Raw genomic sequence first — 25,710 nt, 5'->3', positions numbered from 1 at the left:
CTAGCACAGTGTCTAGAAAAACAATTATATATATAATTACTATTATTTATTATTATTTTAAAATAATTTTAAAGGAAGAAGATGCCTGGATAGAATATACAAATGGTTGGTAGGTTGTATTGACAAGTGCTCAAACCATCACGGATGAGGCTTAGGTCCTCTTTCCAGAATTTACTTAGATCCTAGACAAATAAATTTGTTCTTGTCTATTTAATCTGTTCAGCAAAGCACTTGAACCCTAGTGTTGATGCAGTCTGCTGCAAACTGGGGTATACAACTCTTTCAACAGACTTGGTTGAAGGATCCACTTTGTCTCTCTCCAAACCAGTTTATTCTCCTGGTAGGTTGAACCATTTCCTGCATGTCTAAACAAAGTTCCTTCCATTGAGCATCCAGCCTCATTCCTTGTCAGCCATGTACACATTTCCATATCCTGGATCCTTTGTGAACAGTATGCTCCCTGGAGTTGTATGGATCTTGACCCACCCACATCCCGATTCCTCTTCCTATTGGTACTACCTTTGTCAAATTCTTTAGCTGTCTATTCCTCTTTTCCCAGACTTCCCCCCTTATACCAGGGCTAAAATGCTGTTGTGGTTGATCATCTGAACTGATAAGATCCTCTAACCAGCAAAGCCCTTAAATGAAACCTTTGGATCCAGCTGAGGGTGAACCCAAGATTCATTCCTATTTATGAGCCCTAAGCTAGGTCTCACTCAATTTCAAACAGCAATCTGGGTTTCACCCCAGAAATGACTCCCCAGGCATGAACATCCCTCCTGTCTGAAGGGTCTGGGTTAACTTTTCCACCAAAATATTCCCAAATAAACAATTATCAATCAAACCAATTAACATTCATCATATTGTAAATGCCTTTTCAAATTTGCAGAAGGTATACTGGATTGTCTCTGAACATACTTCATTTAACACCTACGTTCCAATACAGCAATATTCAAGTTGTTGCCATTTAAAAATCATGCTTGAGGGGCACCTGGGTGGCTCAATCGGTTCAGTGTCCAACTTCGGCTCAGGTCACTACCTCATGGTTTGTGAGTTCGATTCCCGTATCGGGCTCTGTGCTGGCAACAGAGGCTGAAGCCTGCTTCGATTTCTGTGTCTCCCTCTCTCTTTGCCCCCTGCCCTGATTGTGCTTTGTCTCTCTCAAAAATAAACACTAAAAATTAATAAATAAAATAAAAATCATGCTTGAGGGCTCAGTCAGCTGAGCGTCTGACTTTGACTCAGGTCATGATCTTGCAGTTCATGAGTTCAAGCCCCACATCAGGCTTGCTGCTGTCGAACTGTCAGCACAGAGCCTGCTTCTGACCCTATGTCATTAATTAAGGTAATTAATGTATATTAGTTGTTGATAATACTTCAAGCAGTAAAATGACACCTGAAAAATGACCTTGCAACTTACTTATTCGCAAAGTTATTATGAGCTGATATCAGTTTAGAAAGAAATATGTATTTGCAGAGGAATCAAATTCATACTCCTGTTCTAAAGTAGGTCAAGTCATACGTTGGTCTAGATCAGAAAAGAGCAATGATAATTCATAATTTTATATCTATTTTATCTGGTTCATCTCTATAAAATGTCTAATGTAAGTATAATAGGATGTTAAGTGTGCCAGACACCTGATATTTTTGTTTATTTAATAACAAACATTTAAATAACAACATATGAAGTGGTAAAAAGGGGTCAAAAGATTTTTTTTTTGAGCTTAGTTTCTTTTTTTTTTTTTTTGGTAATGTTTTATTTATTTTCGATACAGAGAGAGACAGAGCATGAAGGGGGAGGGGCAGAGAAGGAGACACAGAACCGGAAGCAGGCTCCAGGCTCTGAGCTAGCTGTCAGCACAGAGCCTGACTCCGGGCTTGAACCCACGAACGTTGAGATCTGACCTGAGCCAAAGTCGGAGGCTTAACAGACTGAGCCACCCAGGTACCCCCAAAAGATTTTTTTCAAATGATTTTTTTAATTGGACATGGGGGGGTGAAGTGGTTAAGGACATAAATTTTGAAGTCAGGTTTTGTCACTTAGTGATTGCAGGTTTAAAAAAGCAATCTCACTTGTTCAAGCTAGAATATCCTTGTCTGTGCAAGGTAGTCAAATTACTTCTAGATCATTTTGGGAACTTGTTGAATTTGGTGACACTGCTTTTTACTTTGTGCTAAGAGGCCAGCAGTTTCACTCATCATTGCTTCTGCATCAGTTAGTATAAATATCACATGGCTTAAAAAAAATGAAAGCACAAAACTTCTTTGTTATTATTATAAAAATTTTCACCCCACAACTTCCTATATTTGGGAAACTCCTAGAGAGTCTGTGAACCACACTTTGAGAATCAGTGATCTACAACATTTTTAATGGCTGCAAAGAATTACATTGTATGAGTGACCAAAGTTTATTTAGAGAATGTCCTTTATTAAGAACACCTGAATTATTTCTAATTTTTCTTCATTACCAGTAATGATGCAGTTTCAACTTCATTTGCGTCCTGAATTAAATCTTTAAGGATACAGCCTTAAAAATGGAATAACTGGGCCAAAGAGTGTGCCTTTATGAAACACTGGCTTCTGAATATTGCTTTCTGTAGGTTTAAACAATATACCTGTATTTTATATAACAATGCATATCCTTTCAGCTTACCAACATGGTGGTTATCTTTAAGAAAAAACAGAAACTGACCCAATTTATATCCAATAAATGGAATCCCATTTTGTTTAATTTGCATTTATTTGCTTATCGTTAGAGTTTTTTCATGTTTATAAAAATTAGTAAGTTGTATATTTATATATTTTGCCTATTTTTGCATTGAAATAGTCTCCTTTGGGATTTTATTCATTCATGTGTCATGAATATTGTAGACATTTCTTCCCAATTTTTGTTTACTTTTTAACTTTGTGTAGTTTATTTTTATACTTAAATTTTAAATTTTCATTAAATTACCGATCAGTCTTTTTATATTTTCTGCCTTTGGTGTCATGCTTTAAAAAGCCCCCTCCGTCCCAATATTATACAAATATTTACCTTTTTTATTTTTACTTTTTTTAGTAGTTAACTTCATTAAGAATTATTTTAATATATGACTTGAGGTAAAGACAAGACTTACTCTTTTCCCCAATAGTTAGCTTTTAATTCCTTCCAGCATGTTAATCATTATTTTCCCCTTTGTTAAAGACATATCATTAAATTGTTGGTTTGTAAACAATTTAAAACAATACAGATGAAGCTAAAGTAGCTCTTGACCAAGGTCCTATCCTCAGAGCTATTCTTTCTTTTCAGGCTTTTCCCTTCTAATTTAAACGCACAGAAGCACAAATAAATAGTTTTCGGCAACGTGGGTCCCCCCCTTCACTTATCTTTATCTTTCCACGAAGACTACCTTGTTCTTTTTAACACCAATGTATGGTGTTCCATAACGCTGATGACCATGTTTATTTTGTCCTCCTCCACAGAAGCACGACTACAGGGTTTCAATTTTTCGTTTCTTCAACCACATCACCCCAGAGCGGATGCGGCTCGAGCTTTCTTGTGCGCATGTGCAAATGTCCATGGGCTACATTCCTAAACATGGACTAGCTTCGAGTACTTTTTTATTTTGTGGGTTCTGGGGATCAACTGAGGTACCTAAGGAGCCAAACACTCTCAGACCAATAACCTGGATCGAAAGAGATTTAGAATAGGTTCTCAGTCCCCCACAGTTTTCTTACTTTCAAAACGGACGCTGAATTTATTTTTTACCTCGCAGACGGAAGAGTTTCCAGCATCGAAACCAAATACACAACCATTCAGGGACCAGGCATTACGACTAAGAAATTAGGGGAAGAAAAACCTCCAGCTGTAAGGTCCGTGTCGCTTGCTTCCGGGAAGCGGACCGGAAGCCACTCCTCGATTCTGCGTCAAACCCGACTTCAGGGGCCGTCGTAAAAGTGTCGCCCGCCCCGTGTTTCTTGGACCGGCCACAGGTTTCCGCTCGTCTCCGGCCTGGGGACTGGAACTGCGGGTGTCAATTTCCCTCAAGATGGCGGACGAGGAGGCCGGGGGTGCTGAGAGGATGGAAGTCAGTACGGAGTTGTCCCAGACCCCTCAGCTACTGGCATCTGTAAGTCCTTGTAGGCAAGTTCCTTTTGTCCCCCCCAGTCCCTCCATACCGCGCTCAGGAGGATGTCGGGCTTTACCCCTTATGGCGGCTCTGGGGAGGGGGGAGTCATATGGATTGATCTGGAAAGAAGCCATCGAATAAAAGTTAGTCATTACCCACATTCCTGCTAGGCACGTCTACGGAATAGAATGACTTTGTCATTTATGAGTCGTGACTATTTCAGGCATGTCTCTATCCTGAAGTAGAAATAACTGGTGATATTAGATGGTCTGGTATGGGGGCTAAGGCGGGATTGGAGGAAAAGCCATTTGCCGATGGACGCAGTGCCAGCCTCTCTTGATGACAGGAATCCGAGACTCTGAACCTAATGTTATATTGCATAGCTGGCTGGATGGGGCCTGGTAATGGCAGAGAATGCTGTCAACTCGTGTCAAGATACGGGGTGTAGGAATTGTAGTCCCTCATTCTGGTGTCTTGAGAACCCTAGGCCTAACCCTCATTGGAGGAACCCGTTGTCTCTCTGTTCTTTCTAAAGGTGAAGAAGAAACTTCCAGACATTTCGATTCAGAGCATACCACCAATTAATATCGCAATCTAAATTTTGTCCTTTTATTTTGAAAGAATGGGACAGTAGAGACAGTGAGCAAATTTGAGTTAATAGTCTGGCTACCCAGAGAAAGCAGATGAGGAGGATAGGAGATAGGTAACACTATTAGGGAATATTCTGAATGTCCCCAAACATCTAGTGGGGAGATAGACAGGAAGTATCCAAATATTGATCGCTGCATGATGTTAAGGGTTTGATCACTTTGTCTTTATAACTGCACATAGAAAAGTGTAGGATGTATACCTCTTTCTGAAGTTCTTTGGTTTGTAGCTTTCATAAAAGCATTTTTGGACTATTTTAATCATACAGACACTTAAGCATTGCTGTTTGAGAGAATTAAGTGAGCTCTAGAAGTAAGAGTCCAGGACTGGAGCAACTGGCTGGGAGATAGAAACCAGGTAGGGAGGGAGTTAGAATAAGAGTTTGGCCACCAACTAGAGCAGTGCTTGCAACCATCCTCCACCTCAAATAGCAGTTCATCCTCACTTTACTGCTGGTGTTGAAGGAGGAAGTATCTATTTGAGATGATAAGAAATGAGAAGGTAGAGAAGATGGAGAAGCAGCTGAAACATCTGATCTTAATGGTAACTTGTGCTTTTTTTTTACATTTTAGAAGAAGTGCAGAAACTGTGTGGACAGAAGTGTTACTGTAATTCTCTATTGCCAAATTTATTTAAAGCTTTGATATATTAATTCCTTCCCGTTGGTATAGTAAAGTCTCATCAATCTAGACTCCACTTATTTGTAATTGGAGATTAGTATAGGAATCAAGCTAGGGTTATGTTGCAAAATCTTTACTTCAGGAAATACTAAATTTCTTGCGGGCAAGGCTTTGGGTTTTGCAAAGCAATAGGTAGATGCCAAGACAAGTGTAATAGCCTGAGGGAACTCACAGTTTAGTGACACAGATCAGACAAGTGGTGAAAGAATTTTAAGACAGGACAGTGTGATGTAAGACAGCTTCATCATATCTGGATGAAGACAAGATATCTAGCTTTCCTTTTCTTTTTAAAGTTACTGTCTTCAATTTTATTCTGATAGTAGAGTAAGATATTGGTCTGCCAGTTTACTATTTCTTTGCTATGAAGTGATACAAGCTCAGAAATTCTTTAACAGTTGAATGATTTTGTATTATAAACTACAGTTGGGAGGCAATTAAAACAAAAATAAGTAGTGGACAGTTACAGGTCTTTAGAAATCTTACTAACTCCATTAGTCTTGTCTTTGGTTATACTTTATGTTTTCTTTAAAAAACAAAACAAAACAAAACACTTTCTTCTTAAACCCCAGGTCATTACTCTGTCATATTGCTGTCAAAAGCATGGAGGCTCTCAAATTCCTGATCACACCTAACATACAATTAAGGTGAAATAATAGTTATGAATTTATAAAAGCCATTGCTTAAAAATCACTAGAGGAATTGATTTTGTAGGTCTGGGGTGGGGAATTTTCACAAGCATACCCAGCTGATTCTGAACTCTTGGTCTGTGGGCCAGTCACACTTTGAGTAAGACTTAGCTAGACATTTGGAAATTCTCAATATAGAGTTGACAGTTGAGATTGTGGGAAACAGAGATCTTTGAGGAGGAAAGTGTGTGTGTGTGTGTGTGTGTGTGTGTGTGTGTGTGTGAGAGAGAGAGAGAGAGAGAGCACACTTGCACATATACACAGAGACATTTGGAAGGAGAGAGAGAAGGGAGGGAGAAAGACTGGGGACAGGAATGATTGAATTTCAGAGATAGAGAATGGAGGAAGAACCAGAGAAAGACCTAGAATGGGAGCAGCCAAGCAGGTAGGAAGTGAGAGTAGTATGGTGTCATAGGATATAGTTTCTAGGAGAGGGTGGTTTATTGGGCTCAGAAGATAAGGACTGAAAAAAATTGGGAATTCAGAGTTGGTGGGGTGGTCTGACAGAACTTCTGCCTTCTGTCTTCTTTGACTGGATTTTCTTTAAGTCCATCTCAGATGTCTCCTAGCATGGTACTAACCACTTTTGTTTTCCCTGTCTACATGCTCTGCCTATGTGATTTCATCCAGTTCTGTGGCTTTAAATACAATCAGTTTGCTTTCAGTTCCCAAATTTGTATCTCTAGATCATCTCACTTCTGAGCTCCAGAATCACAAATCCAACTGCCTACTTGATATATTCACTTAGATGTCTGTTAAGTGTTTCAAACAGGGGGAGCAATTATGGAGCTACTGCTGTAACCCAGGCCTTAGCTGATGGTGGCTTGTACTAGAGAGCGATATCACTGAAGATAAAGAGAAGTGGATAGATTTGAGAAAGACTTTAGAAGTATAGTAGAAGCAAAAAGATTTACTCATAGATTAGGCCTGAGGATGAAAGGGAAGAAACAAATGATGTCTAGATCCCCAGTTTTGGGTTTAAGTAATTCATACTGTGGCTGTGTCATATTCTGAGAGAAAGGACCGGGTTTGGGGAGGGAAAGGGAGGGAGGCCAATCAAGAATTTTGTCCTCCCTGTCTCATGACACTTCCATAATAGCTCTTGAACACAAACAACTCTCTCTGTCTCCACTTCACCTCTCTAGTCCTATCACCATCTGTTGCCTAGGCAACTGCAGTGGCCTCTTAACTGGTCTCTTTGCTTACATTTCTGCCCTCTTCCAATCTATTCTGAACAGATCAGCCAGAGTAATTTTTTTGGACTAAATCAGATCATGTCAGTCTTCTGCCTAAATCTTTCAATGGCTTCCCATTTTATTTGGACTAAAATGTAAACTCATTCCAAGTCTTTCAGGATCCTGTGTAATCTGGTCCCGATATCTCCCCCTCATTTCCTGTTATTTCTCCTCATTCACTATTACCCAGTCCTGGCCTTTTAGTTTCTAAATCAAGCACAAGATCTATCTTGCTTCAGAACCTGTGCTTTCTTTTTGTTGCTTACTGTTCTTTTTTCCTGGAGTGTTTTTCCTCTGCTTTTTCTTGAACTTACCAAGTCTAAAAGATAGGTTCCTCTTCCTCTTCTGTCAAACGACCCTGTTTATTTCCTTACTGCACTTACTATGATTTGTAATTAGTATGTTGTCTTTATTTACTTATTTAAATATCTGTCACTCCTTTCTGAATGTAAGCTCCATGAAGGCAAGGATTATGTCTGACTTGTTCATTGATATATTCCAGTATGTGCTTTAAATAGCAGACATTTACATATTCTTAATGAATAACTGAGGATCAGCATCAGTGATATATTTTAACAAGATTGGTAGTGATTGGGGGAGGGAGGTTGTGGATGGAGGATGGGAAGAGAAACGGGGGTGCTTATTAAGGTGGAGGCAAATATTAGAGTTCAGGCTGAGTGGCAGGGAGAAGAGGGTGTAGCAAATGCCAAAGCAGGAATTCTGGGGGAATGGGTGGTATTTGAGGTATTAAAAGTTATAATGTTGACATAAGTGGAAGAACTGAACGTTATGCTCAGTAAGGGGTTTTGGAGTTTGAGAACCTGGAGGCACATGAGGTTTTGTGATGGTAGAGCCAGGTTAGATGAGCCTCTGTGTTCCTAGAGCACCCTTTTCATACTTCTGTTGTATGCAGCATGTCTCAGGCTGTCCTCAGCATTGCCTGTTCACTGTCTGTGTTTCCTTCTAGACAGTAAACTCCTTGAGAGCATGAACTGTTTCTTGTTCACATTTATATTTCCAGTACCTAACACACTGCTTCAGAATTTCTATTGATGCATGCATGAATGGACTAATGAATGAGAAGACATTAACTGAGGTGGAGTGGAGGTGAAGGTAATAGGAGTTGAGGAGGTTAAGAGATAATGAGGCCTAAAGGTTAAAATTGAAAGGGAAATTTTTATTTTTTTAACTTTTTGAAAGGGGAATTTAAAAAATTAACATTGAGATATACTTTATGTGCAATAAAGTGCTTCCATTGTAAGCATATCGGCTTATGAGGCTTACCAAATGTATGCACCTATGTTAACTGTTACTAGATTGGGATATGGAACATTTCCATTACTCCCAAAATTATATTGTCCCCAAATGAGGGGATTTTAGTTGTTTTTTGTTTTTTATGTTTAATATTGTTTGTGCAATAATCATTATGAAAATTAAGGAAAAAATACATAAAATCTCAGATGTGTCTGGATCCTTAATTGATAACAATTTTTTTGATAGTTGACTTTAAAATACTGAGATAGGGTACCTGGCTGACTCAGTCTGAAGAACATGTGACTCTTGGTCTCAGAGTTGTGAGTTTGAGCTCCACATTGCATATTAGATTACTTACAAAAATAAGAACCTTGGGGTGCCTGCGTGGCTCAGTTGGTCGAGTGTCTCATCTCTTGGTTTTGGTGGAGGTGGTGATCTTGCAATTGTGAGACTGAACTCTAAGTCAGTTTCTGTACTGATCATGGAATCTTCTTGGGATTCTCTTTCTCTCCCTGTGCCCCTCCCCTGCTCGTGCTTATATGTGTGCACTCTCTCTTTCTCAAAATAAATAAATGAATATTTTAAAAAATGTCTTTAAATAAAATACTGAGAGGGGCGCCTGGGTGGCTCAGTCAGTTGGGTCTCTGGCTTCGGCTCAGGTCAGATCTCACGTTCGTGGGTTTGAGCCCCGCGTCAGGCTCTGTGCTGACAGCTAGCTCAGAGCCTGGAGCCTGCTTCTGGTTCTATGTCTCCTCTCTCTGCCCCTCCCCCTCTCGTGCTCTGTCTCCGTATCACAAATAAATAAAACACTAAAAATCTAAATTAAAAAAAAAGCCATTTGTTTAAAAAAAATAAAAAATAAAATACTGAGATAGCAGATGAAGAAATAAGAAGTTATATGTTATTTTCAGTGGTGGTGATATCCCTTAGAAATTGGAATATTTGTATCGTTTTAGGCCAGAATATAGCTTTCTATAGTAAAGACACATTTAGAAGGAGAAAACTAGGATGAAAACCAAGGTCTCCTGAGTACTGACTGAAGTGCTTTGTCACCAGATCATAGAAGGGAATAGTGCCTGTTGTTTTTTTCATCACCATCTTCTAATTCCTCTTGTGGGCAGCTAAGGAAAATTCTGTTTCTCAGTATCACACTCTATAGACTCAAACATGAAGCTGAGGTCTAAAACTGCAGATCAGAGTGATAGGTACAGCCCCGCTACCTGTAATAGTCTAGGGAAGAATAGTGATTTAGTGTTGATGAGCTGGTGCTGATGATTGATTATTTATGTTTAATAACAGATATCATCCTGCAAAATAAAGAGGGTTTTGTCCTCAATTCTGCAGAGAGGGACTGGGTAGATGTGTGTATAAATTAGTAATGCAGGATGAAGCAGTGCAGTATCCTGCCCATCCTTTCTTCATGTGGGCTGGCCTTGAGGATTATTTCAGATTTCCCTTGCCATCATTTTACCCACTTCTCTGCACGTGTTCTCTGCACTGTGCTCTGTGAAAGTTTTCTTTAAGCATTTAACTTTTTGTGTCAGGTGACTTAAGACAAAATATTAAGACCTCTGTAGTCCCATGTGATTTACCATGAACTCCTTCAACTTCTTTTAAGGTGTTCTGAGTTAACATGCCTCCTATTGAAGAAACAACTGTTATTTGATGAGTTTATTTTTTTTAATCATTTGAATAATAATAAAAAATAAATAGAAGTTTATTTATTTTTGAAAGTGAGGGAGGGCTTGAGAGAGAGGGAGAGAGAATGTGAATCTTGCTTCACATTGTCAGTGCAGAGCCGGAAGTGGGGCTCCATCTCACAGACCATGAGATCATGACCTTGGCTGAAATTGAGAGTCAGATGCTTAACCAGCTGAGCCACTCATGTGCCCCTGGTGCAGCATTTTTTTAAATGTTAAGTTGCACCCTATAATAAGCCAAGTGCTTATGGAAATATGCTGCCCTAAATAAATGTTACTGAATGACTCTAGAAGAGTTATTGTGCTTCCCTAAGTGCCTCCTTGGTATCCGGGAATGATATAGGCCCTGTTGAGAATTAAGTCTGCTGTTAATCACTTGAATGTAATAAGTCTCCTTCGAATAGTTTACCTAATATCATTTTTCAGAAAGTCTATTTGACTTGTTTGGAGGAGTGGGGCTTACCACTTGCTGTATCTTTATGGACCACCTTTTAAAATGCCTTTGAACTTTTGGTAATTATGAGTAAGCTAGAATGACTTGAGAATACAAAAATCTATTAATTTATCCATTATTTATTTTTAAAATATTTTCTTTTTTTTTAAGTTTCTGCCTTGAGGATTTCACTATATATTTATTTATTTTGAGAGAGAGGGAAAGCATGAGTAGGGGAGGGGCAGAGAGAGGGGGGAAAGAGAATCCCAATCAGGCTTCCTTACACGGAGCCTAATGCAGGGCCTGTGAGATCATGACTTGAGCCAAAATCAAGAGTCAGTCAGTTAGCCGATTGAGCCACCCAGGTGCCCCATCCATTTACTTAATATACACACATACTCTATCTTGTAGTCTAAAAAGAATTTTAGTTTATTTGCAAATATATATTCAATAGAGTAGAAAGAATATGAGATGTGTACTTCACAGTTTAGGAAAGCAGATATAATTCACCCAAGACTTCAAGGAGAGCTTAGAAAATTGGAGCACGAACCTATGATCAGAGAAGAAAAAGGGAGAGAATAGCTTAGGAGGGACTGGATGCTTTCAAAAGCTAAATTCTGACGTGGTGCTTGTATATTATCTTAACAGGAAAGAAAAAAGAGGGGCCTTTTTTGTCACATGACTTTGTATTTGGCGCTGGGTGACTTTATCAATGGCCATGAAGACATAGTATACTTTCTTCTCATATTTACATACAACACAAAGCTGGCAGGGATAAGAAATACATTATAGAACACATACAAAAAGAAATCTCCATAGGCCAAATATTATATCAAAACTGACAAAATGGAAGTTAATTGTGTTGAAAACACAACCTTATACCTAGGACTAGTATTTGTGTATAGGACCAGGTCTGTTACATGCGATCAGTCTAAAGGTTTTGGTTGTCTGCAAACTCACTAAGTCATAATGTGATATGGTTACCAAAAAAAGAATGTGATCTTTTAGAGCAGTTTAGTGCTCCGGATAAGGAAGGTAAGAAACAGTCCCACTTCTCCGTATGGAGGCGTGTTGGTCACGTTCCATAAAAGTAATCAACATGGAGAGTGGTCTGAATACCATGTCATTAGTGATGGCCAAATGTCATTTCTGGTGATGGACAGATTTCTTTAATTTCTGTGTTCTAGTGTAGTCCCAGAACAAAGAGATGATGAGAGACTTAATAGTTATCTTCATTTATTTGAAAGGCTGTTGGATGAAAGAACAGACTAAATTGTACTTGTTTATTTCAGACAGCATAGGATAAAAGTTACAGGAAGGTAGATTTTGGGTTAATTATGAACTATAAGAATGGACATTGGCTAAGAGGAAGTGTTGAGACAGGCTTAGGGAACTGATTATCAGATGTGTTATAGATAGAATTTACTCATGGGATAAGCAGTTGAAGTAGGGTTTTTGTTATTGTTTACTTGTTTCTAAGCTTTATGAATCCAATAGTATTATAAGAAAACTTTGTGTGACCACAAGGTTTCTTGGTGCCTGCAGCTGTTCCAATTACACTAATCCAGTACTTAGATGAACAATTCTAGAGCCTCCAGATTTTGGTGCTACTTTAAAACAGAAGAATTAGAAAAAGAGTTACAGGGCCTCTGAAGCCTGGTAGATGTTGAGTAGTTGTCTAAGGAAGGGTAAGTTGTGATTTGAACAAAAGTAACCTATTAAAAGTAAGTTTCTTGGGGCGCCTGGGTGGCTCAGTCGGTTAAGCCTCTGACTTCGGCTCAGGTCAGATCTCATGTTCGTGGGTTCGAGCCCCACGTCAGGCTCTGTGCTGACGGCTAGCTCAGAGCCTGGAGCCTACTTCCGGTTCTGTGTCTCCTTCTCTCTCTGCCCCTTCCCCTCTCATGCTCTGTCTCTCTCTGTATCAAAAATAAATAAAACATTAAAAAAAAAAAAAGTAAGTTTCTTTTTTCAGAATGATGTTCCTAAGCAGGCATCCAAGTCCCTGGGTCAGAATTGAGAACATATCTTTAATCTCCATGGGGATGAGGAAAATATTTGGAATGTTTGGGAATTTATATGTTGTGAGAACTTGTTTTTACGGGACAGTGAGTTAGGAAAGCCTTCTTTTAACTCCAAATGTTGAAAAAAAATTTTTCCTTCTGGACCTTGAAATTAAAAATTCTTAATTCTATTCTTATCTCAAATGCATAAGAATACTAAAAACAACCAAACAAATAGGAAAATCAAGCCTACTCCAATTACCAATAATCCTTGAACATGTCACCCAGTTAAATACATCCAGTATAGTTTTTCTTATCTAGAGAGAAAGACAAATCTTAGTCAAAAAAGATTTCCCATAGATGTGGCAATCATCTAGGAAAAAATCTTCATGAAAAAGTAAAATTGTACTTTATCATTTGTAAGAATTCTATAGTTTTAGAAGTCTTAATGCCAACATTTGCTTTGTTCTCTCTAGCAAGAAGTCCATAATATTTGGCAATGACTGAGAACTTTTATTAAGTACTTGTGGTAGGCCTATGGGGATACAGGGATTTGGAAGGCAATGGTTCTTCCCTCAGGGAATTTATAGTCTTGGTAAAGAGGCTAAGTGTACATACACAACGATAACTAATGTTATTTGGCAGAGGTGTAGGTACTGAATGAATACCTTCTTTAGTAAGTGCTGTATTGGAGTTACAGGGGAGAGGAGTTTTCTTCAACTGATCAGTGAAGCATTCACGGAGGAGGCCCTTGAGCTAGACGAACCTTAAGGAATAATACCCCGTAGGGTTGGAACAGTGGAGAGCTAGTGGTAAGATCACTGGAGAGGGCATTGAAGGCATCAACACCCAGACATTCTGCCCAAATCAGCAAACAGTATGATAATGTTTTAAAATATCAGTTCTTCACACTAAGACATGCAATGATTAAGACATGCAATAAGCAGTTGTTAGTGAAGAGGCTTCGTTTGGAAGAAAAAAATAAAAACAAGGCAAAACTATGTTACTTGTGTTGTTTAACTAATAAGGTGAAATTGATTAGTCTGGAGGGCAAATTTGAAAGAACTGTGTATTTATATTTGGTTGTAGATTGAGCACTGAACTCAAGGAGTTAGGATGCCTAAGATCTGTCCCTGGCTCTGATACTAATTGGCTATTTGATCTTGGAAAAGCCAGTTTTCTTCTCCCTATGACTCAGTTTTTTCATATATAAAATGAGAGACCTGAACCAGAAGATAGATCCCTTTGATTTTGGTGACTGTCAGATTTCTCATGTTCTTCTAAGTATTCTTCAAAAACTTGAAAAGAACTAATTCTCTGACTTCCATAATATAGGTAACACAGAAAAGTTTTTTGTTTGGTGTATAGCAGTGAATATCCAGGACTTTTCGTTTTGTTTTGGTTTTCATTTAGTACCATTTGTTGAAAATAACCTTAGGTATACCATAGAACATTAGATACTCTCTATTTCACAGTTACGCTTGTTGCTACATTTCTGGAGAAAACAAGCTCTTGGTCTGTTGAGTATCCTAGAAAAGTTGGAGTTAGAATACTGGAATGGAAGGTATAGTTTTTTTTTCTTAAAGGTTTTAATAAAATATCTTTAATTTTACAATTGAAAAAAATGCCCCCCAATATGGAAAATATCACTAAGAATATTATTCATATACTGTAAGCAAACATACAGAGTCCTTGAAAATATGCTAAAATCTCACTACCCACTGCTGTTAACATTTTGGTGTATATTCCTCCTGATTTTTACTCTCATATAAATATAATATTTAACCAAAATAAGATTTTATATGTACTACTTTGGAACCTGCTCTGCTAAACTATATATTATTAATGCTTTATGTATTAATAAATAAACATCTTCATTATTGGTTCTTTTTGTTTTGAACTCATTTTAGACTTACAGAAAACTTGCAAAAATAGCACAGTTCTTTTATATCCTTCACTCATGCATTCGCTAATGTTAGGTATCTTACATACCGTAGTATATATCAGGGACACCAAACTAATGACACTAACTAAACTATGGACTTTATTTGAATTACACTAATTTTCCCACTAACATTATTTTTCTGTTTGAGGATCCTAATGCAGGATCCCACTTTACATTTAGTTATTATTTCTCCTTGATTTTTTCCAGCCTGAACTTTGTCTCAGTTTCTCCAGAGTCCTTTCAGGTTTGTAACAGTGTCTTGGTCTTGCCTTGTATTTCTTTAAAAAATATTTTTTTAACATTTGTTTATTTGAGAGAGAGAGAGAGAGAGAGAGAGAGCGCGCGAGAGCGCGAGCCAGCACCCTCGGGTGTAGAGCACAAGTGGGGGAGGGGCAGAGAGAGGGAGATGGGATCCAAAGCAGGCTTATTGGGAGCACAGAGCCCTATCAGGAGTCAGCCGCTTAACCAATTCAACAACCCAGGCACCCTATCTTGCCTTGTTTTTCATGACCTTCACATTTTTTAAGAATATGGAACAGTTATTTTGTAGAATATTCCTCAATTTGGGTTTGATGTTTTCTCATGATTAGAATGAGGCTATGCATTTTTGGCAAAATAACACAAAAATGGTACCATAACCTTGTCATTGTATCACATTAAGGGATTCTTGGTATCAGTATTCTTATTACTGGTGATATTTATCTCAATCACTTTGTTAAATTGGTATCGGCAGAGTTTCTCTAAAGTTATCTTTTTTTCTTTGTAGTTATTAAGTGTCTTCAGGAAGACATTTTGAAACTGTTTGGCATCACCTTAAATGGATATATTATATCTTACAGATTTTTTTAGTTTTTTTCCCCTTAATTGCAAAAGTATTGAAACTAAAAGTCAAACTGTGTAACATAGTTTCAAGTAAAATGTAAAAATCCCTGGAATGTCTCCTCATTTGCTTCTCTCCATGTAACCACTGTTAACAGTTTGGTGTTTTTTCTTCCTGATCTTTGTGTTTAGGAAAGTATATACATATGTGTGTGTGTGTGTGTGTGTGTGTGTGTGTGTGTGTGTACATGAATTAGAAAACCTAGATGTGTAAAAATTTTTAAAGACCATATAATTTAGAGGGTTTTTTTTCAAAAATGAAATTAATGTTATTTCAAACTCACTTTTTTCACTCTACAATATTTTATAACATTCTGACTGCATAGAATGGTATGGATTTACTTTTCTTTATTGATAGACATTTAGGTGGACCTCACTTTTTCAGGTACAAGTCACATTATAGAAACACCCTGGTATATCTTTGCACAGTTGGGCAAGTATGGCTAAATGATGGATTGTACAATTTCTTAAGCTATTTCCCTATCGATGGACATTCAAGTTTTTAGTTTACGACTGTTATGAATAACTTTTTACACATAAAGTGTAGATTGAAAAAGCTTTAAAATGATTTGTAAGTCTCATATATATATAGTAAAAAATAAAATAGTAAAACAGGCCATATAAGGAAAACTCCTTTTCAGAGCTCTTCCTACTGTAATTTATTTTGAATCCTTTCAGAGATTTTCTGTGTAAATGTAAGCATACATAACTATGTCTCCTTCTCTTTGTTTTTTTTTCTCATTCCCTTTATAAGTGGTAGCATGTACTCACTGTTACATATCTTTTGTTTTTTATTTAACAGTATAACTTGAAGAATTTTTCATATCAGGAAATATAGATCTGTGGCCTCTGTTTTTTATACTGGCTGCATTGAATTTATATATCAAGATTTATTCAACTCTTATTGAGAAACATTTAGGTTGTTTCTAGCCTTTTACTATCATAAATAATGCTGTAAATAAAATACTTTTATTTCTTGTATTTCTGTTCTTTTTGCACATTTGAGTTTATCCAAGGAATAAATTCCTAAAAGTGGGAATTCTGGAGCAAAGGATATTTAAATTAAAAATTTTAGGGGCACCTGGGTGGCTTATTCAGTTAAACGTTCGACTCTTGATTTTGGCTCAGGTTATGATCTCATGGTTTGTGAGTTTAAGCCCCATGTCGAGTTCTGTGCTGATATGTGGACCCTGCTTGGGATTCTCTCTCTCTCTTTCTCTCTCTCTCTCTCTCTCTCTCTGCCCCTCCCCTGCTCACGTGCTCTCACCTTCTCTCACTCTCTCTAAATAAATAAATAAAAACAGTAAAAAGTTTAAAAAAAAATAAAGTAAAATTTAATAGTTATCCCAAAGTTGCCCTTCAGAGAAGATGGCTTCTTCAATTCCTATATATAACACCTAATTTTAACGTAATGTATTTTACATGAAATTTTTTAAAGTTTTTATTTTAATTACAGTTAGTTAACATACAGAGTTATGTTCGTTTCAGGTGTGTAATATAGTGATTCAGCACTTCCGTACATCACCCTGTGCTCATCATGACAAATGCATTCCTTTTTATTTTTTAATGTTTATTTATTTTTGAGAGGGAGAGAGAGGGGTAGACAGAGAGACAGAGAGTGCAAGCAGAAGAGAGGGGCAGGGAAAGAGGGAGACACAGAATCTGAAGCAAGCTTCAGGCTCTGAGTTGTCAGCACACAGCCCTATGTGGGGCTTAAATTCATGAATCATGAGATCATGATGTGAGTTGAAGTTGGCCACTTAACTGACTGAGCCACTCAGGTACCCCAACAAGTGCACTCCTTAATCCCCATCACCTATTTCACCCATCGTCTCACTTCTCTCCGCTCTGGTAACCATCATTTTGTTCTTTATAGTAAAGAGTCTGTTTCTTGGTTTGTCTTTTTCTCTCTCTCTCTTATCTTTTTCCCTTTGCTTATTTGTTTCCTAAATCCCACCTATGAGTGAAATTATATGGTATTTGTCATTGACTAATTTTGCTTAGCATTGTACTGTCTAGCTGCATCCATGTCATTGCAAACGGCAAGATTTCATTCTTTTTTATGACTGAATAATACTCTAGTGTGTGTGTGTGTGTGTGTGTGTGTGTGTGTGTGTGTGTAGCACATTTTCTTTACCCATTCATCAATTGATGGACATGGGGTGCTTCCATATCTTGGCTACTGTAAATAATGCTGCCATAAACATAGGGTGTATGTATCCCTTGAATTCATGTTCTTGTGTTCTTTGGATAAATACCCAGTATGATTGCTGGATCATAAGGTAGATCTTTTTTTAGCTTTTTGAAGAACCTCCATACTGTTTTCCATAGTGCATTCCAGGAATACCATTTGCATTCTTACCAACAGTGTGAGCGGGTTCCTTTTTCTCCCCATCTTTACCAACACCTGTTGTTTCTATGTTGTTGATTTTAGCCATTCTGACAGGTGTGAGGCAGTAACTCATTATAGTTTTGATTTGCATTTCCCTGATGATGAGTGATGTTGAGCATCTTTTTTTAAAATGTTTTTTATTTTTGAGAAACAGAGAGACAGAACATGAGTGGCAGAGGAACAGAGAGAGAGGGAGGCACAGAATCCAAAGCAGGCTCCAGGCTCTGAGCTGTCAGCACAGAGCCCAATGTGAGGCTCAAACCTATGAACCATGAGATCATGACCTGAGCCAAAGTCAGATGTTCAACTGACTGAGCCACCCAAGCACCCCGGTGTTGAGCATCTTTTGATATTTCTGATGGCCATCTGTATGTCTTCTTGGAGAAATACCTGTTACATTAAAAAAAATCATTCACCACAGTTAAGTGGGATTTATTCCTGGTTTGCAAGAGTGGTCCAATATTCACTAATCTATCAATGTGGTACAGCACATCAATAATAGAAAGGATAAGAACTATACGATAATTTCAGTAGGCACAGAAAAAGGCATATGATAATGTACAAATACATTCATAAAACCCCTTAACAAAGTAGGTTTAGAGGGACCTTACCATACTTGAATGTAATAAAGGCCATATAAGGAAGAGCCCTCAGCTAACGTCATCTTTAATGGGGGAAAAACTGAGAGCTTTTCCCCTAAGGTCAAGAACAAGACAAGGATGTCCACTCTCACTACTTTTATTCAGTATAGTACTGGAAGTGCTAGCCATACCACTCAGATAACAAAAAGAAATAAAAGGTGTCCAGATGGTAAGGAAGAGGTAAAATTTTCACTATATGCAGATGACACCATACTCTATACAGAAAACCTAAAAGACTCCACCAAAGAAGTGCTGTAACTGATAAGTAAATTCAGTAAAGTCACCAGATACAAGTTCAGTGTACAGAAATCTGTTGCATTTCTATACACCAATAATGAAGCAGCAGAAAGAGAAATTAGAAAATAGTGCCACTTAAAACTGTACATGATACATAGGAATAAACCTAATCAAAGAAGTGAAAGAAAACTATGAAACATTGATGAGAGAAATTGAAGATGACACAAGGAAATGGAAGTATTTAACCAATATTGCTAAAATGTCTATACTACCAAAATCAATCTACACATTTAATGCAGTTCCCTCTCAAAATACCAACAGCATTTTTCACAGAGCTAGAACTAACAGTTCGAAATTTGTATGGAACCACAAAAGATCCTGAATAGCCAAAGCAAGCTTGAAAAAGAAAAAGCCGGAGGTATTTCAATTCCAGATTTCAAGTTATATTCCAAAGCTGTAGTAATCAAAACAGTATGGTACTGGCACAAAAATAGACACATGGGGGCGCTTGGGTGGCTCAGTCGGTTAAGCATCCAGGTTCAGCTCTGATCATGATCTCACCGTTTGTGGGTTCGAGTCCCGCTTCGGGCTCTGTGCTGACAGCTAGCCTAGAGCCTGGAGCCTGTTTTAGATTCTGTGTCTCCCTGTCTCTCTGACCCTCCCCTGCTCATGCTGTCTCTCTCTGTCTCTCAAAAATTAATAAAAAACAAAAAAATTTTTTAAAAAATAGACACATGTATCAGTGGAACAGAATAGAAAACACAGAAATAAACCCCCTTTATATCGCCAACTAATCTTTGACAAAGCAGGGAAGAATATTCAATGGGAAAAAGGCATTTTTTCATGGACAGCAACATGCAAAAGAATGAAACCATACACAAAAATAAATTTGAAATGGATTAAAGACCTAAATCTGGGATCTGAAACCATAAAAATCCTAGAAGAGAGCACAGACAGCAACTTCTTTGACATTAGCCATAGCACCTGCTTTCTAGATAGGTCTCCTGAGGCAAGGGACACAAAAACAAAAATAAACTATTGGTACTACATTGAAATAAAAAGCTTCTGCACAGTGAAAGAAATAGTCCACAAAAGTAAAAGCCAACTCACACAATGGGAGAAGATATTTGCAAATAACATCTAATAAAGGGTTAGTATCCAAAATACATAATGAATTTATAAAACAACACCAAATAATCCAATTTACATAAAGTTTTAATGAGTTGAATTTACTTATGGGTGGCAAGTTTTAATGAGTTGAATTTACTTATGAGTTTGCTTCAGGACAGCAAACTCAGAAAGCTTTATATGTAATAAAATATCTATAATTTTTTTGTTACCTGTTATGGAACTCTATGTAAATTCTTAATTCTAAGTGTATGTCATCTTTATACAACCCCTTGGACAACTTTTATGAGTTTATCTTAGCTAAATAAAATTCTAATTTCTGTACTTTGGCCTGAAAATTGTTTTTAATACTTTTAAAAGAGGACACCTCCCAATTTAAGCTATAGTGAACAATTATATGTTCACCTTGTCAAAAACTTTATGATTTTACAAACATTATCTAGCCTTTGTTCTTACAGACTGAAGAGTTGTAATTTTCCATAGCTATTACTTTTTCTAGTGTTCCTTTATTCTCTTGATAATTTTTTGCCTAGATTACATTTCCTTGTGGACTGAACAGTCAGTCTCACAGCTTGGGACAAGGGTGTTCCTGTGCCAAGAGGGCCAGGCCTTACCTACATAGATAGCTTATGGGTGGATGTGCTGTGCCCTCCTGGCAAGGTGGATAGTGTGTGATAAATGAACTTCTTCATTACTTCCTATTTCTGTGTGTAATTTCACAGAAGATCTAGCTATATAGATTCAAGAAGCAGAGGCATGTTCATTTTAACATATATCCATTCCAAAAGTAATCTTAATTATTTGGTTATATGAAAGATTTGAAAAATGCATAGTGAGTAGAATTGGATATTAGTTACTGATGCTCATTTTGAAGAGTGGAAGGTTTAATTTTTATTAAGTCCATTTATCCATTTTTTTATGCTTAATTAAGCTTTTTGTGCCCCATTCCCAAGGTTTTGACCTGCTCCAAGATGGGAAGGGTTTTCATTAAGAAGTTTTCTGGTTTTAGCTTTTATATTTAAGTGTATGATGCATTTCAAATTAATTTTTGTGTATGGCATAGAGCATGGATTGAAGTTTATGTTTTTATAAGGATATCTAATTGCCTCTGTGTGATTTTTTGAAGAGACTATCTTTTCTTCTTTGAATTTTCATGAAAAAATTAACTGTGTGGATTCATTTTTGGACTCTCTTCTGTTCCACTGATAAATATGTCTTTTTCATGTTACTGCTACATTGTCTCAGCATAGCTTTAATGTGAATCCTGAAATTAGGTAGCGTAATTCTCTTCTAACTTTTTTACATTTCTGTATTCATTTTAGAATCAGCTTGTCCATTTCTACAAAAAGGTTGGTTGGGATTGTGTGGAATCTGTAGATCAGTTTAGCAAGTGTCAATATCTTAATATTGAATTTTACATTCTGAACATAATATAGGTCTTCATTTATTTGGATGCGTTAGAAATTTATCTCAACAATGTTTGAGGTTTCCAGTGTAGAGGTCTTACACATCTTTTATTAAATTGATGCCCAAATATTTAAAGTTTTTTAATGCTACTATGAATGCTTCTTTTAAAACTTTCATTTTCAAATTGCTGGTAGTATATAGAAGTGCAGTTGATTTTTTTTTTTTTTCTAAGTAGGCTCCTCTCCCAGTGTGGATCCCAAGGCAGGGCTTGAACTCATGACCCTGAAACAGTGTACTTCTTCCCTTTCAATCATCATTCCATTTGTTTCTTTTTCTTCTCTTACTGTACTAGCTAAGACCCTCAGAACGATATTGAATAGGAGAGAACAAAGATGAGAACGTCCTTGCCCTGTTCTTTATCTTTGGGAGAAAGTATTCAGTGTATTATTGCAGATATTTTCTCTCAATCTGTGGCTTTCCTTTTCATTTTTTAAACTATGTACTTTAAAATTCACTTTTAAATTTTACATAAATAACTTTTTATTGTACAGGTTTGTGAGTTTGGATGTTTGCCAGCATTTGTGTAACTGTCACCATAATACAGGTATAGAACAATCCCATTGCACTAAAAAGTTCTGTCAATTCTACTTTGTAGTAAACCCTTGTCAACCACTGTACTGTCCTCCGTCTTGATAGTAGTTTTGCCTTTTCCAGAATGTCATGTAAATGGAGTGATACAGGCACCTGGGTGACTCAGTCATTTGAATGTCTGCCTCTTGATTTCAGCTCAGGTCATGATCCCAGGATTGTGGGATTGAGCCTCGTGTTGGCCTCCACACTGAGCATCGAGTTGATTTAAGATTTTCTCTTTCTGTCTTGCCCCCTGCCCCACTCCACTGCTCATACTCTCTCTCTCTCTCTAAAATAAAAATAAATAAATGAATAAATAAATACATAAATGGAATTATACAGTACATAGCCTTTAAAATTTTTTTAATTACTTTTCAGAATATAGCTTAAATGTGTACAAATACAAAATATATATAAATGCTAGGTTTTACATAATAAAACAAACATGAAATATTAATAAAGCCAGAAAGCCAGCCCATTTCAGATGAACAATGTTAATCTAACTGGAAGGATGTTAACTGCAACTAAATTGTCAATATTGGGTTGATAGTAGAGAGCTATGCACTCAACTTTTTGTTTCTCTTGCTTCTATTCATTTTTTTTAAATTTTTTAAAATGTTTTATTTATTTTTAATACAGAGAGAGACAGAGCATGAGAGGGGGAGGGGCAGAGAGAGAAGGAGACACAGAACCGGGAGCAGGCTCCAGACTCTGAGCTAGCTGTCAGCACAGAGCCTGATGTGGGGCTCGAACCCACGAATGTGAGATCTGACCTGAGCCGACGCCGGAGGCTTAACCGACTGAGCCACCCAGGCGCCCCTCTATTCATTTAAGCTTGCTATTACTGAGTGGCATTGAAAACTGGTCCGGCTGGGTTGGTTGGATGGTTTAGGGTAATCATACCTCATATTTAAGCCCAAATTGCCAGTGGGTAATCCCTGAATGTCTTTTTTAACAGGGAATTTCTTGGTACTTAGGAAGCCACCTTGTTTGAAGATAAGAGTGGAACGATGGTGTTATTGAAACCTGCATGTAGTATGTGTGAGACCCACGTATGGGAATCAGGGCTGTAGCAGAGGTGAGCTCTGCTCCGTTCACACAGATGCTCTATGAACATGGCCCTGCCTGCTAAGGGGCAATGACTGCATAGTCTTCTGAGCTTTACTGGTTTTACAATAATACATTTTGATGTTTCATGTATCGATAACTTATTCCTTTATTCCTGAGCAGTATTCATTCCATGGTTTGGGTGTACCACAGTTTGTTTATAATTCACCAGTCAAAGGACAGTTGGGTTATTTCTGGGTTTTGACAGTTTAAAACTCCTGTAATATTCATGTATAAGTTTTTGTGTGAACATAAGTTTGCAATTCTTAGGTAGATAGCTAGAAGTTCGATTGCTGTGTCGTAAGGTAAGTGCATGTTTAACTATAAAGAAACTGCCAAACTCTCAAAGTGGTGATACCAGTTTCAGTTCCTACCAGCATTTTCTTTATCCTGTTTTCTGCATCCTTGTTTATACCTGGTATTGTCAGTTTTTTATATTACCTTTAACTAAGCCTAAATAAGATGTATAGGGGTTTCTCATTGTCATTTTAATTTGCATTTCCCTAATGTTGTTGAGCGTGTTTTCATGTACAAATAAACATGGCAGACAAGCCATCTGTAATAGTTTCTCTGAAGGAGCAGAAGGGGTAAGTTTACTTTAGATGAGTCTACTTAATCCATTTTCTTTTATGTTATTGCTTTTGGCAGTTTAAAACCTCTTTTGCACTCATTCATTTTGATCTCCCAGTAAATGGTACAATTCCTTACAACTATTAAACTAAGAATGTGGAGAATGCGTTGTCTGTACAACCCTTGACTAGTGATAGAATTATTTTCAGAGATCAGGAGTTGCCAGTCCAGAAGGGAAGGGTATTTCTTATCCACCACAGCTGCTCTTTCCCCCCCTCCCCTAGATATATGTGGTATGTGAGTAGCTACTTAATTTCCAAGGCTATTTTTTAAATCCACTTTCCTTTTGTATTGGTGAGGGATAAAATAAGGATATATTGTAAATCAGCCTCTCTGGTATTACAGAATTTTGTTTTTGTTTTTAATTTTTTAAATGTTTATTTCTTTTTGAGACAGAGAGAATCAGAGTGCGAACAAGGGAGGGGCAGAGAGAGAGAGACACAGAATCCAAAACAGGCTCCAGGCTCTGAGCCGTCAGCACAGAACCTGATGCAGGGCTTGAACCCGTGAACCACGAGATCAGGACATGAGCCAAAGTCAGACACGTAACCGACTGAACCATCCAGGCGCCCCTGATATTACAGAAATGTGCTATTATCTATATCCCTACATCTTTAAGAGGAAACTTGTAACCAAGTGTAATTTTTTTTTCTTTCAGTGGTGGGATCAGCAAGTTGATTTTTATACTACTTTCTTGCATCATTTGGCACAGTTGGTGCCAGAAATTTATTCTGCTGAAATGGACCCAGACGTGGAAAAGCAGGAGGAGAGTATACAAATGTCCATATTTACTCCACTGGAATGGTACTTATTTGGAGAAGATCCGGATATCTGCTTAGAGAAATTGAAGCACAGTGGAGCATTTCAACTCTGTGGGAAGGTTTTCAAAAGTGGAGAGACAACGTACTCTTGTAGGTAAGAATTAGAAATTTATAGGATTAGTTAATTTCAGTCTTGGTGTTTTGTATTTATTTTATAATGTATTTTGTGTTAATTAACTTCCTTTTATTATGTACTTATAAGTCTGTTTTGGCTTGTACAGCTTGTTTTTGAATATATGACTTAAACAGTTGTCTCACTTTCTTCTCTAAAGGTATATAAGTGATAGATTTTTGCCTTATTTCCAATGTAGTCCACATACTGTTATCTGAAACCTTGGGGCAAAGTGTATTTCCTAATTCTGAACTCTTCTCCAGCAGAGTTAGGGCAGGATCCTATCATCAAATGTAGCATTTCTGTAAAAAAAAAAAAAAAATCTATGAATATTCACAGCAAATGGTATATATAAAAGTCTGTAGTCTCACGTCATTTCACATAATTTTTTGCTACCAAGTGATATTTGGTATCAAGGGATTGTGTACTTTTAGGAACAGTTGGAATTGAGTTTAGTAGAAAAGGCCAGTGGTAGGGGAACTGGAAGCAGCTTTAGGCTTTTTGCTCTTTTTGAGAGCAGGTGCCTTACAAATCATGGTAGCACAGAGAACGTTTTTACTCACTGCTCCTGCTGGGAGTTTTCATCTTTTAGATCTTAGTTGCACTTTAGTTTTAGTAGGGTTTTTTTTCCTTATTAAAGGTAGTTTAGGTTAGGAGTTAATTTTTAGACTTCATAAATTCAGAGAATTGGCTTTTGCTTCACTGTAGTTCTAGGTTTGACTGGTTTATGTATAGTTAATACTTGTTTAGAACATACTATCTTTACCCAATCTTTTCCTACAAATGGCCATATTTCATTCTTTCTCATTGCCATGTAGTACTCCATTGTGTATATATACATCTTCTTGATCCACTCATCAGGTGATGGACATTTAGGCTTTTTCCATGTTTTGGCTATTGTTGACATTGCTGCTATGAACATTGGGTTACATGTGCTCCTTTTCATCAGCATTTCTGTCTCTCTTGGGTAAATCCCCAGCAGTGCTATTGCTGGGTCATAAGGGCGTTCTATCGATAGTTTTTTGAGGAACCTCCA

At 37.4% G+C, this 25,710-nt stretch overlaps 2 protein-coding genes across 6 annotated transcripts in view; one reads left to right on the top strand and one right to left on the bottom strand.

Moving 5' to 3' along the window:
• Positions 1 to 3,781, bottom strand: part of TMEM62 (transmembrane protein 62) — a 43,714-nt gene extending 39,933 nt beyond the window's left edge. Inside the window, exon 1 of the mRNA XM_029952773.1 lies at positions 3,749 to 3,781. The gene's annotated coding sequence lies outside the window, so the exon portion shown is untranslated. The remainder of the gene's footprint in view (positions 1 to 3,748) is intronic.
• The window catches only part of UBR1 (ubiquitin protein ligase E3 component n-recognin 1), a 128,333-nt gene continuing 106,390 nt past the window's right edge, over positions 3,768 to 25,710 (top strand). For 2 of the 5 annotated variants that reach the window (XM_029952760.1, XM_029952761.1), the window contains exons 1-2: positions 3,771 to 4,109; positions 24,400 to 24,656. In XM_029952760.1, the coding sequence (XP_029808620.1) occupies positions 4,029 to 4,109; positions 24,400 to 24,656 (338 nt within the window). In that variant the 5' untranslated portion in view covers positions 3,771 to 4,028. Of the gene's footprint in view, positions 4,110 to 24,399; positions 24,657 to 25,710 lie in introns of all 5 variants that reach the window. The other 3 variants (XM_029952762.1, XM_029952759.1, XM_029952758.1) reach the window with 3 other exon arrangements.

The sequence above is a fragment of the Suricata suricatta genome, chromosome 9, assembly GCF_006229205.1.
Source record: "Suricata suricatta isolate VVHF042 chromosome 9, meerkat_22Aug2017_6uvM2_HiC, whole genome shotgun sequence".
Taxonomy (NCBI): domain Eukaryota; kingdom Metazoa; phylum Chordata; class Mammalia; order Carnivora; family Herpestidae; genus Suricata; species Suricata suricatta.
The sequence above is the reverse complement of the archived record's forward strand: the minus strand, read 5'-3'. Positions and strand labels throughout refer to the sequence as shown.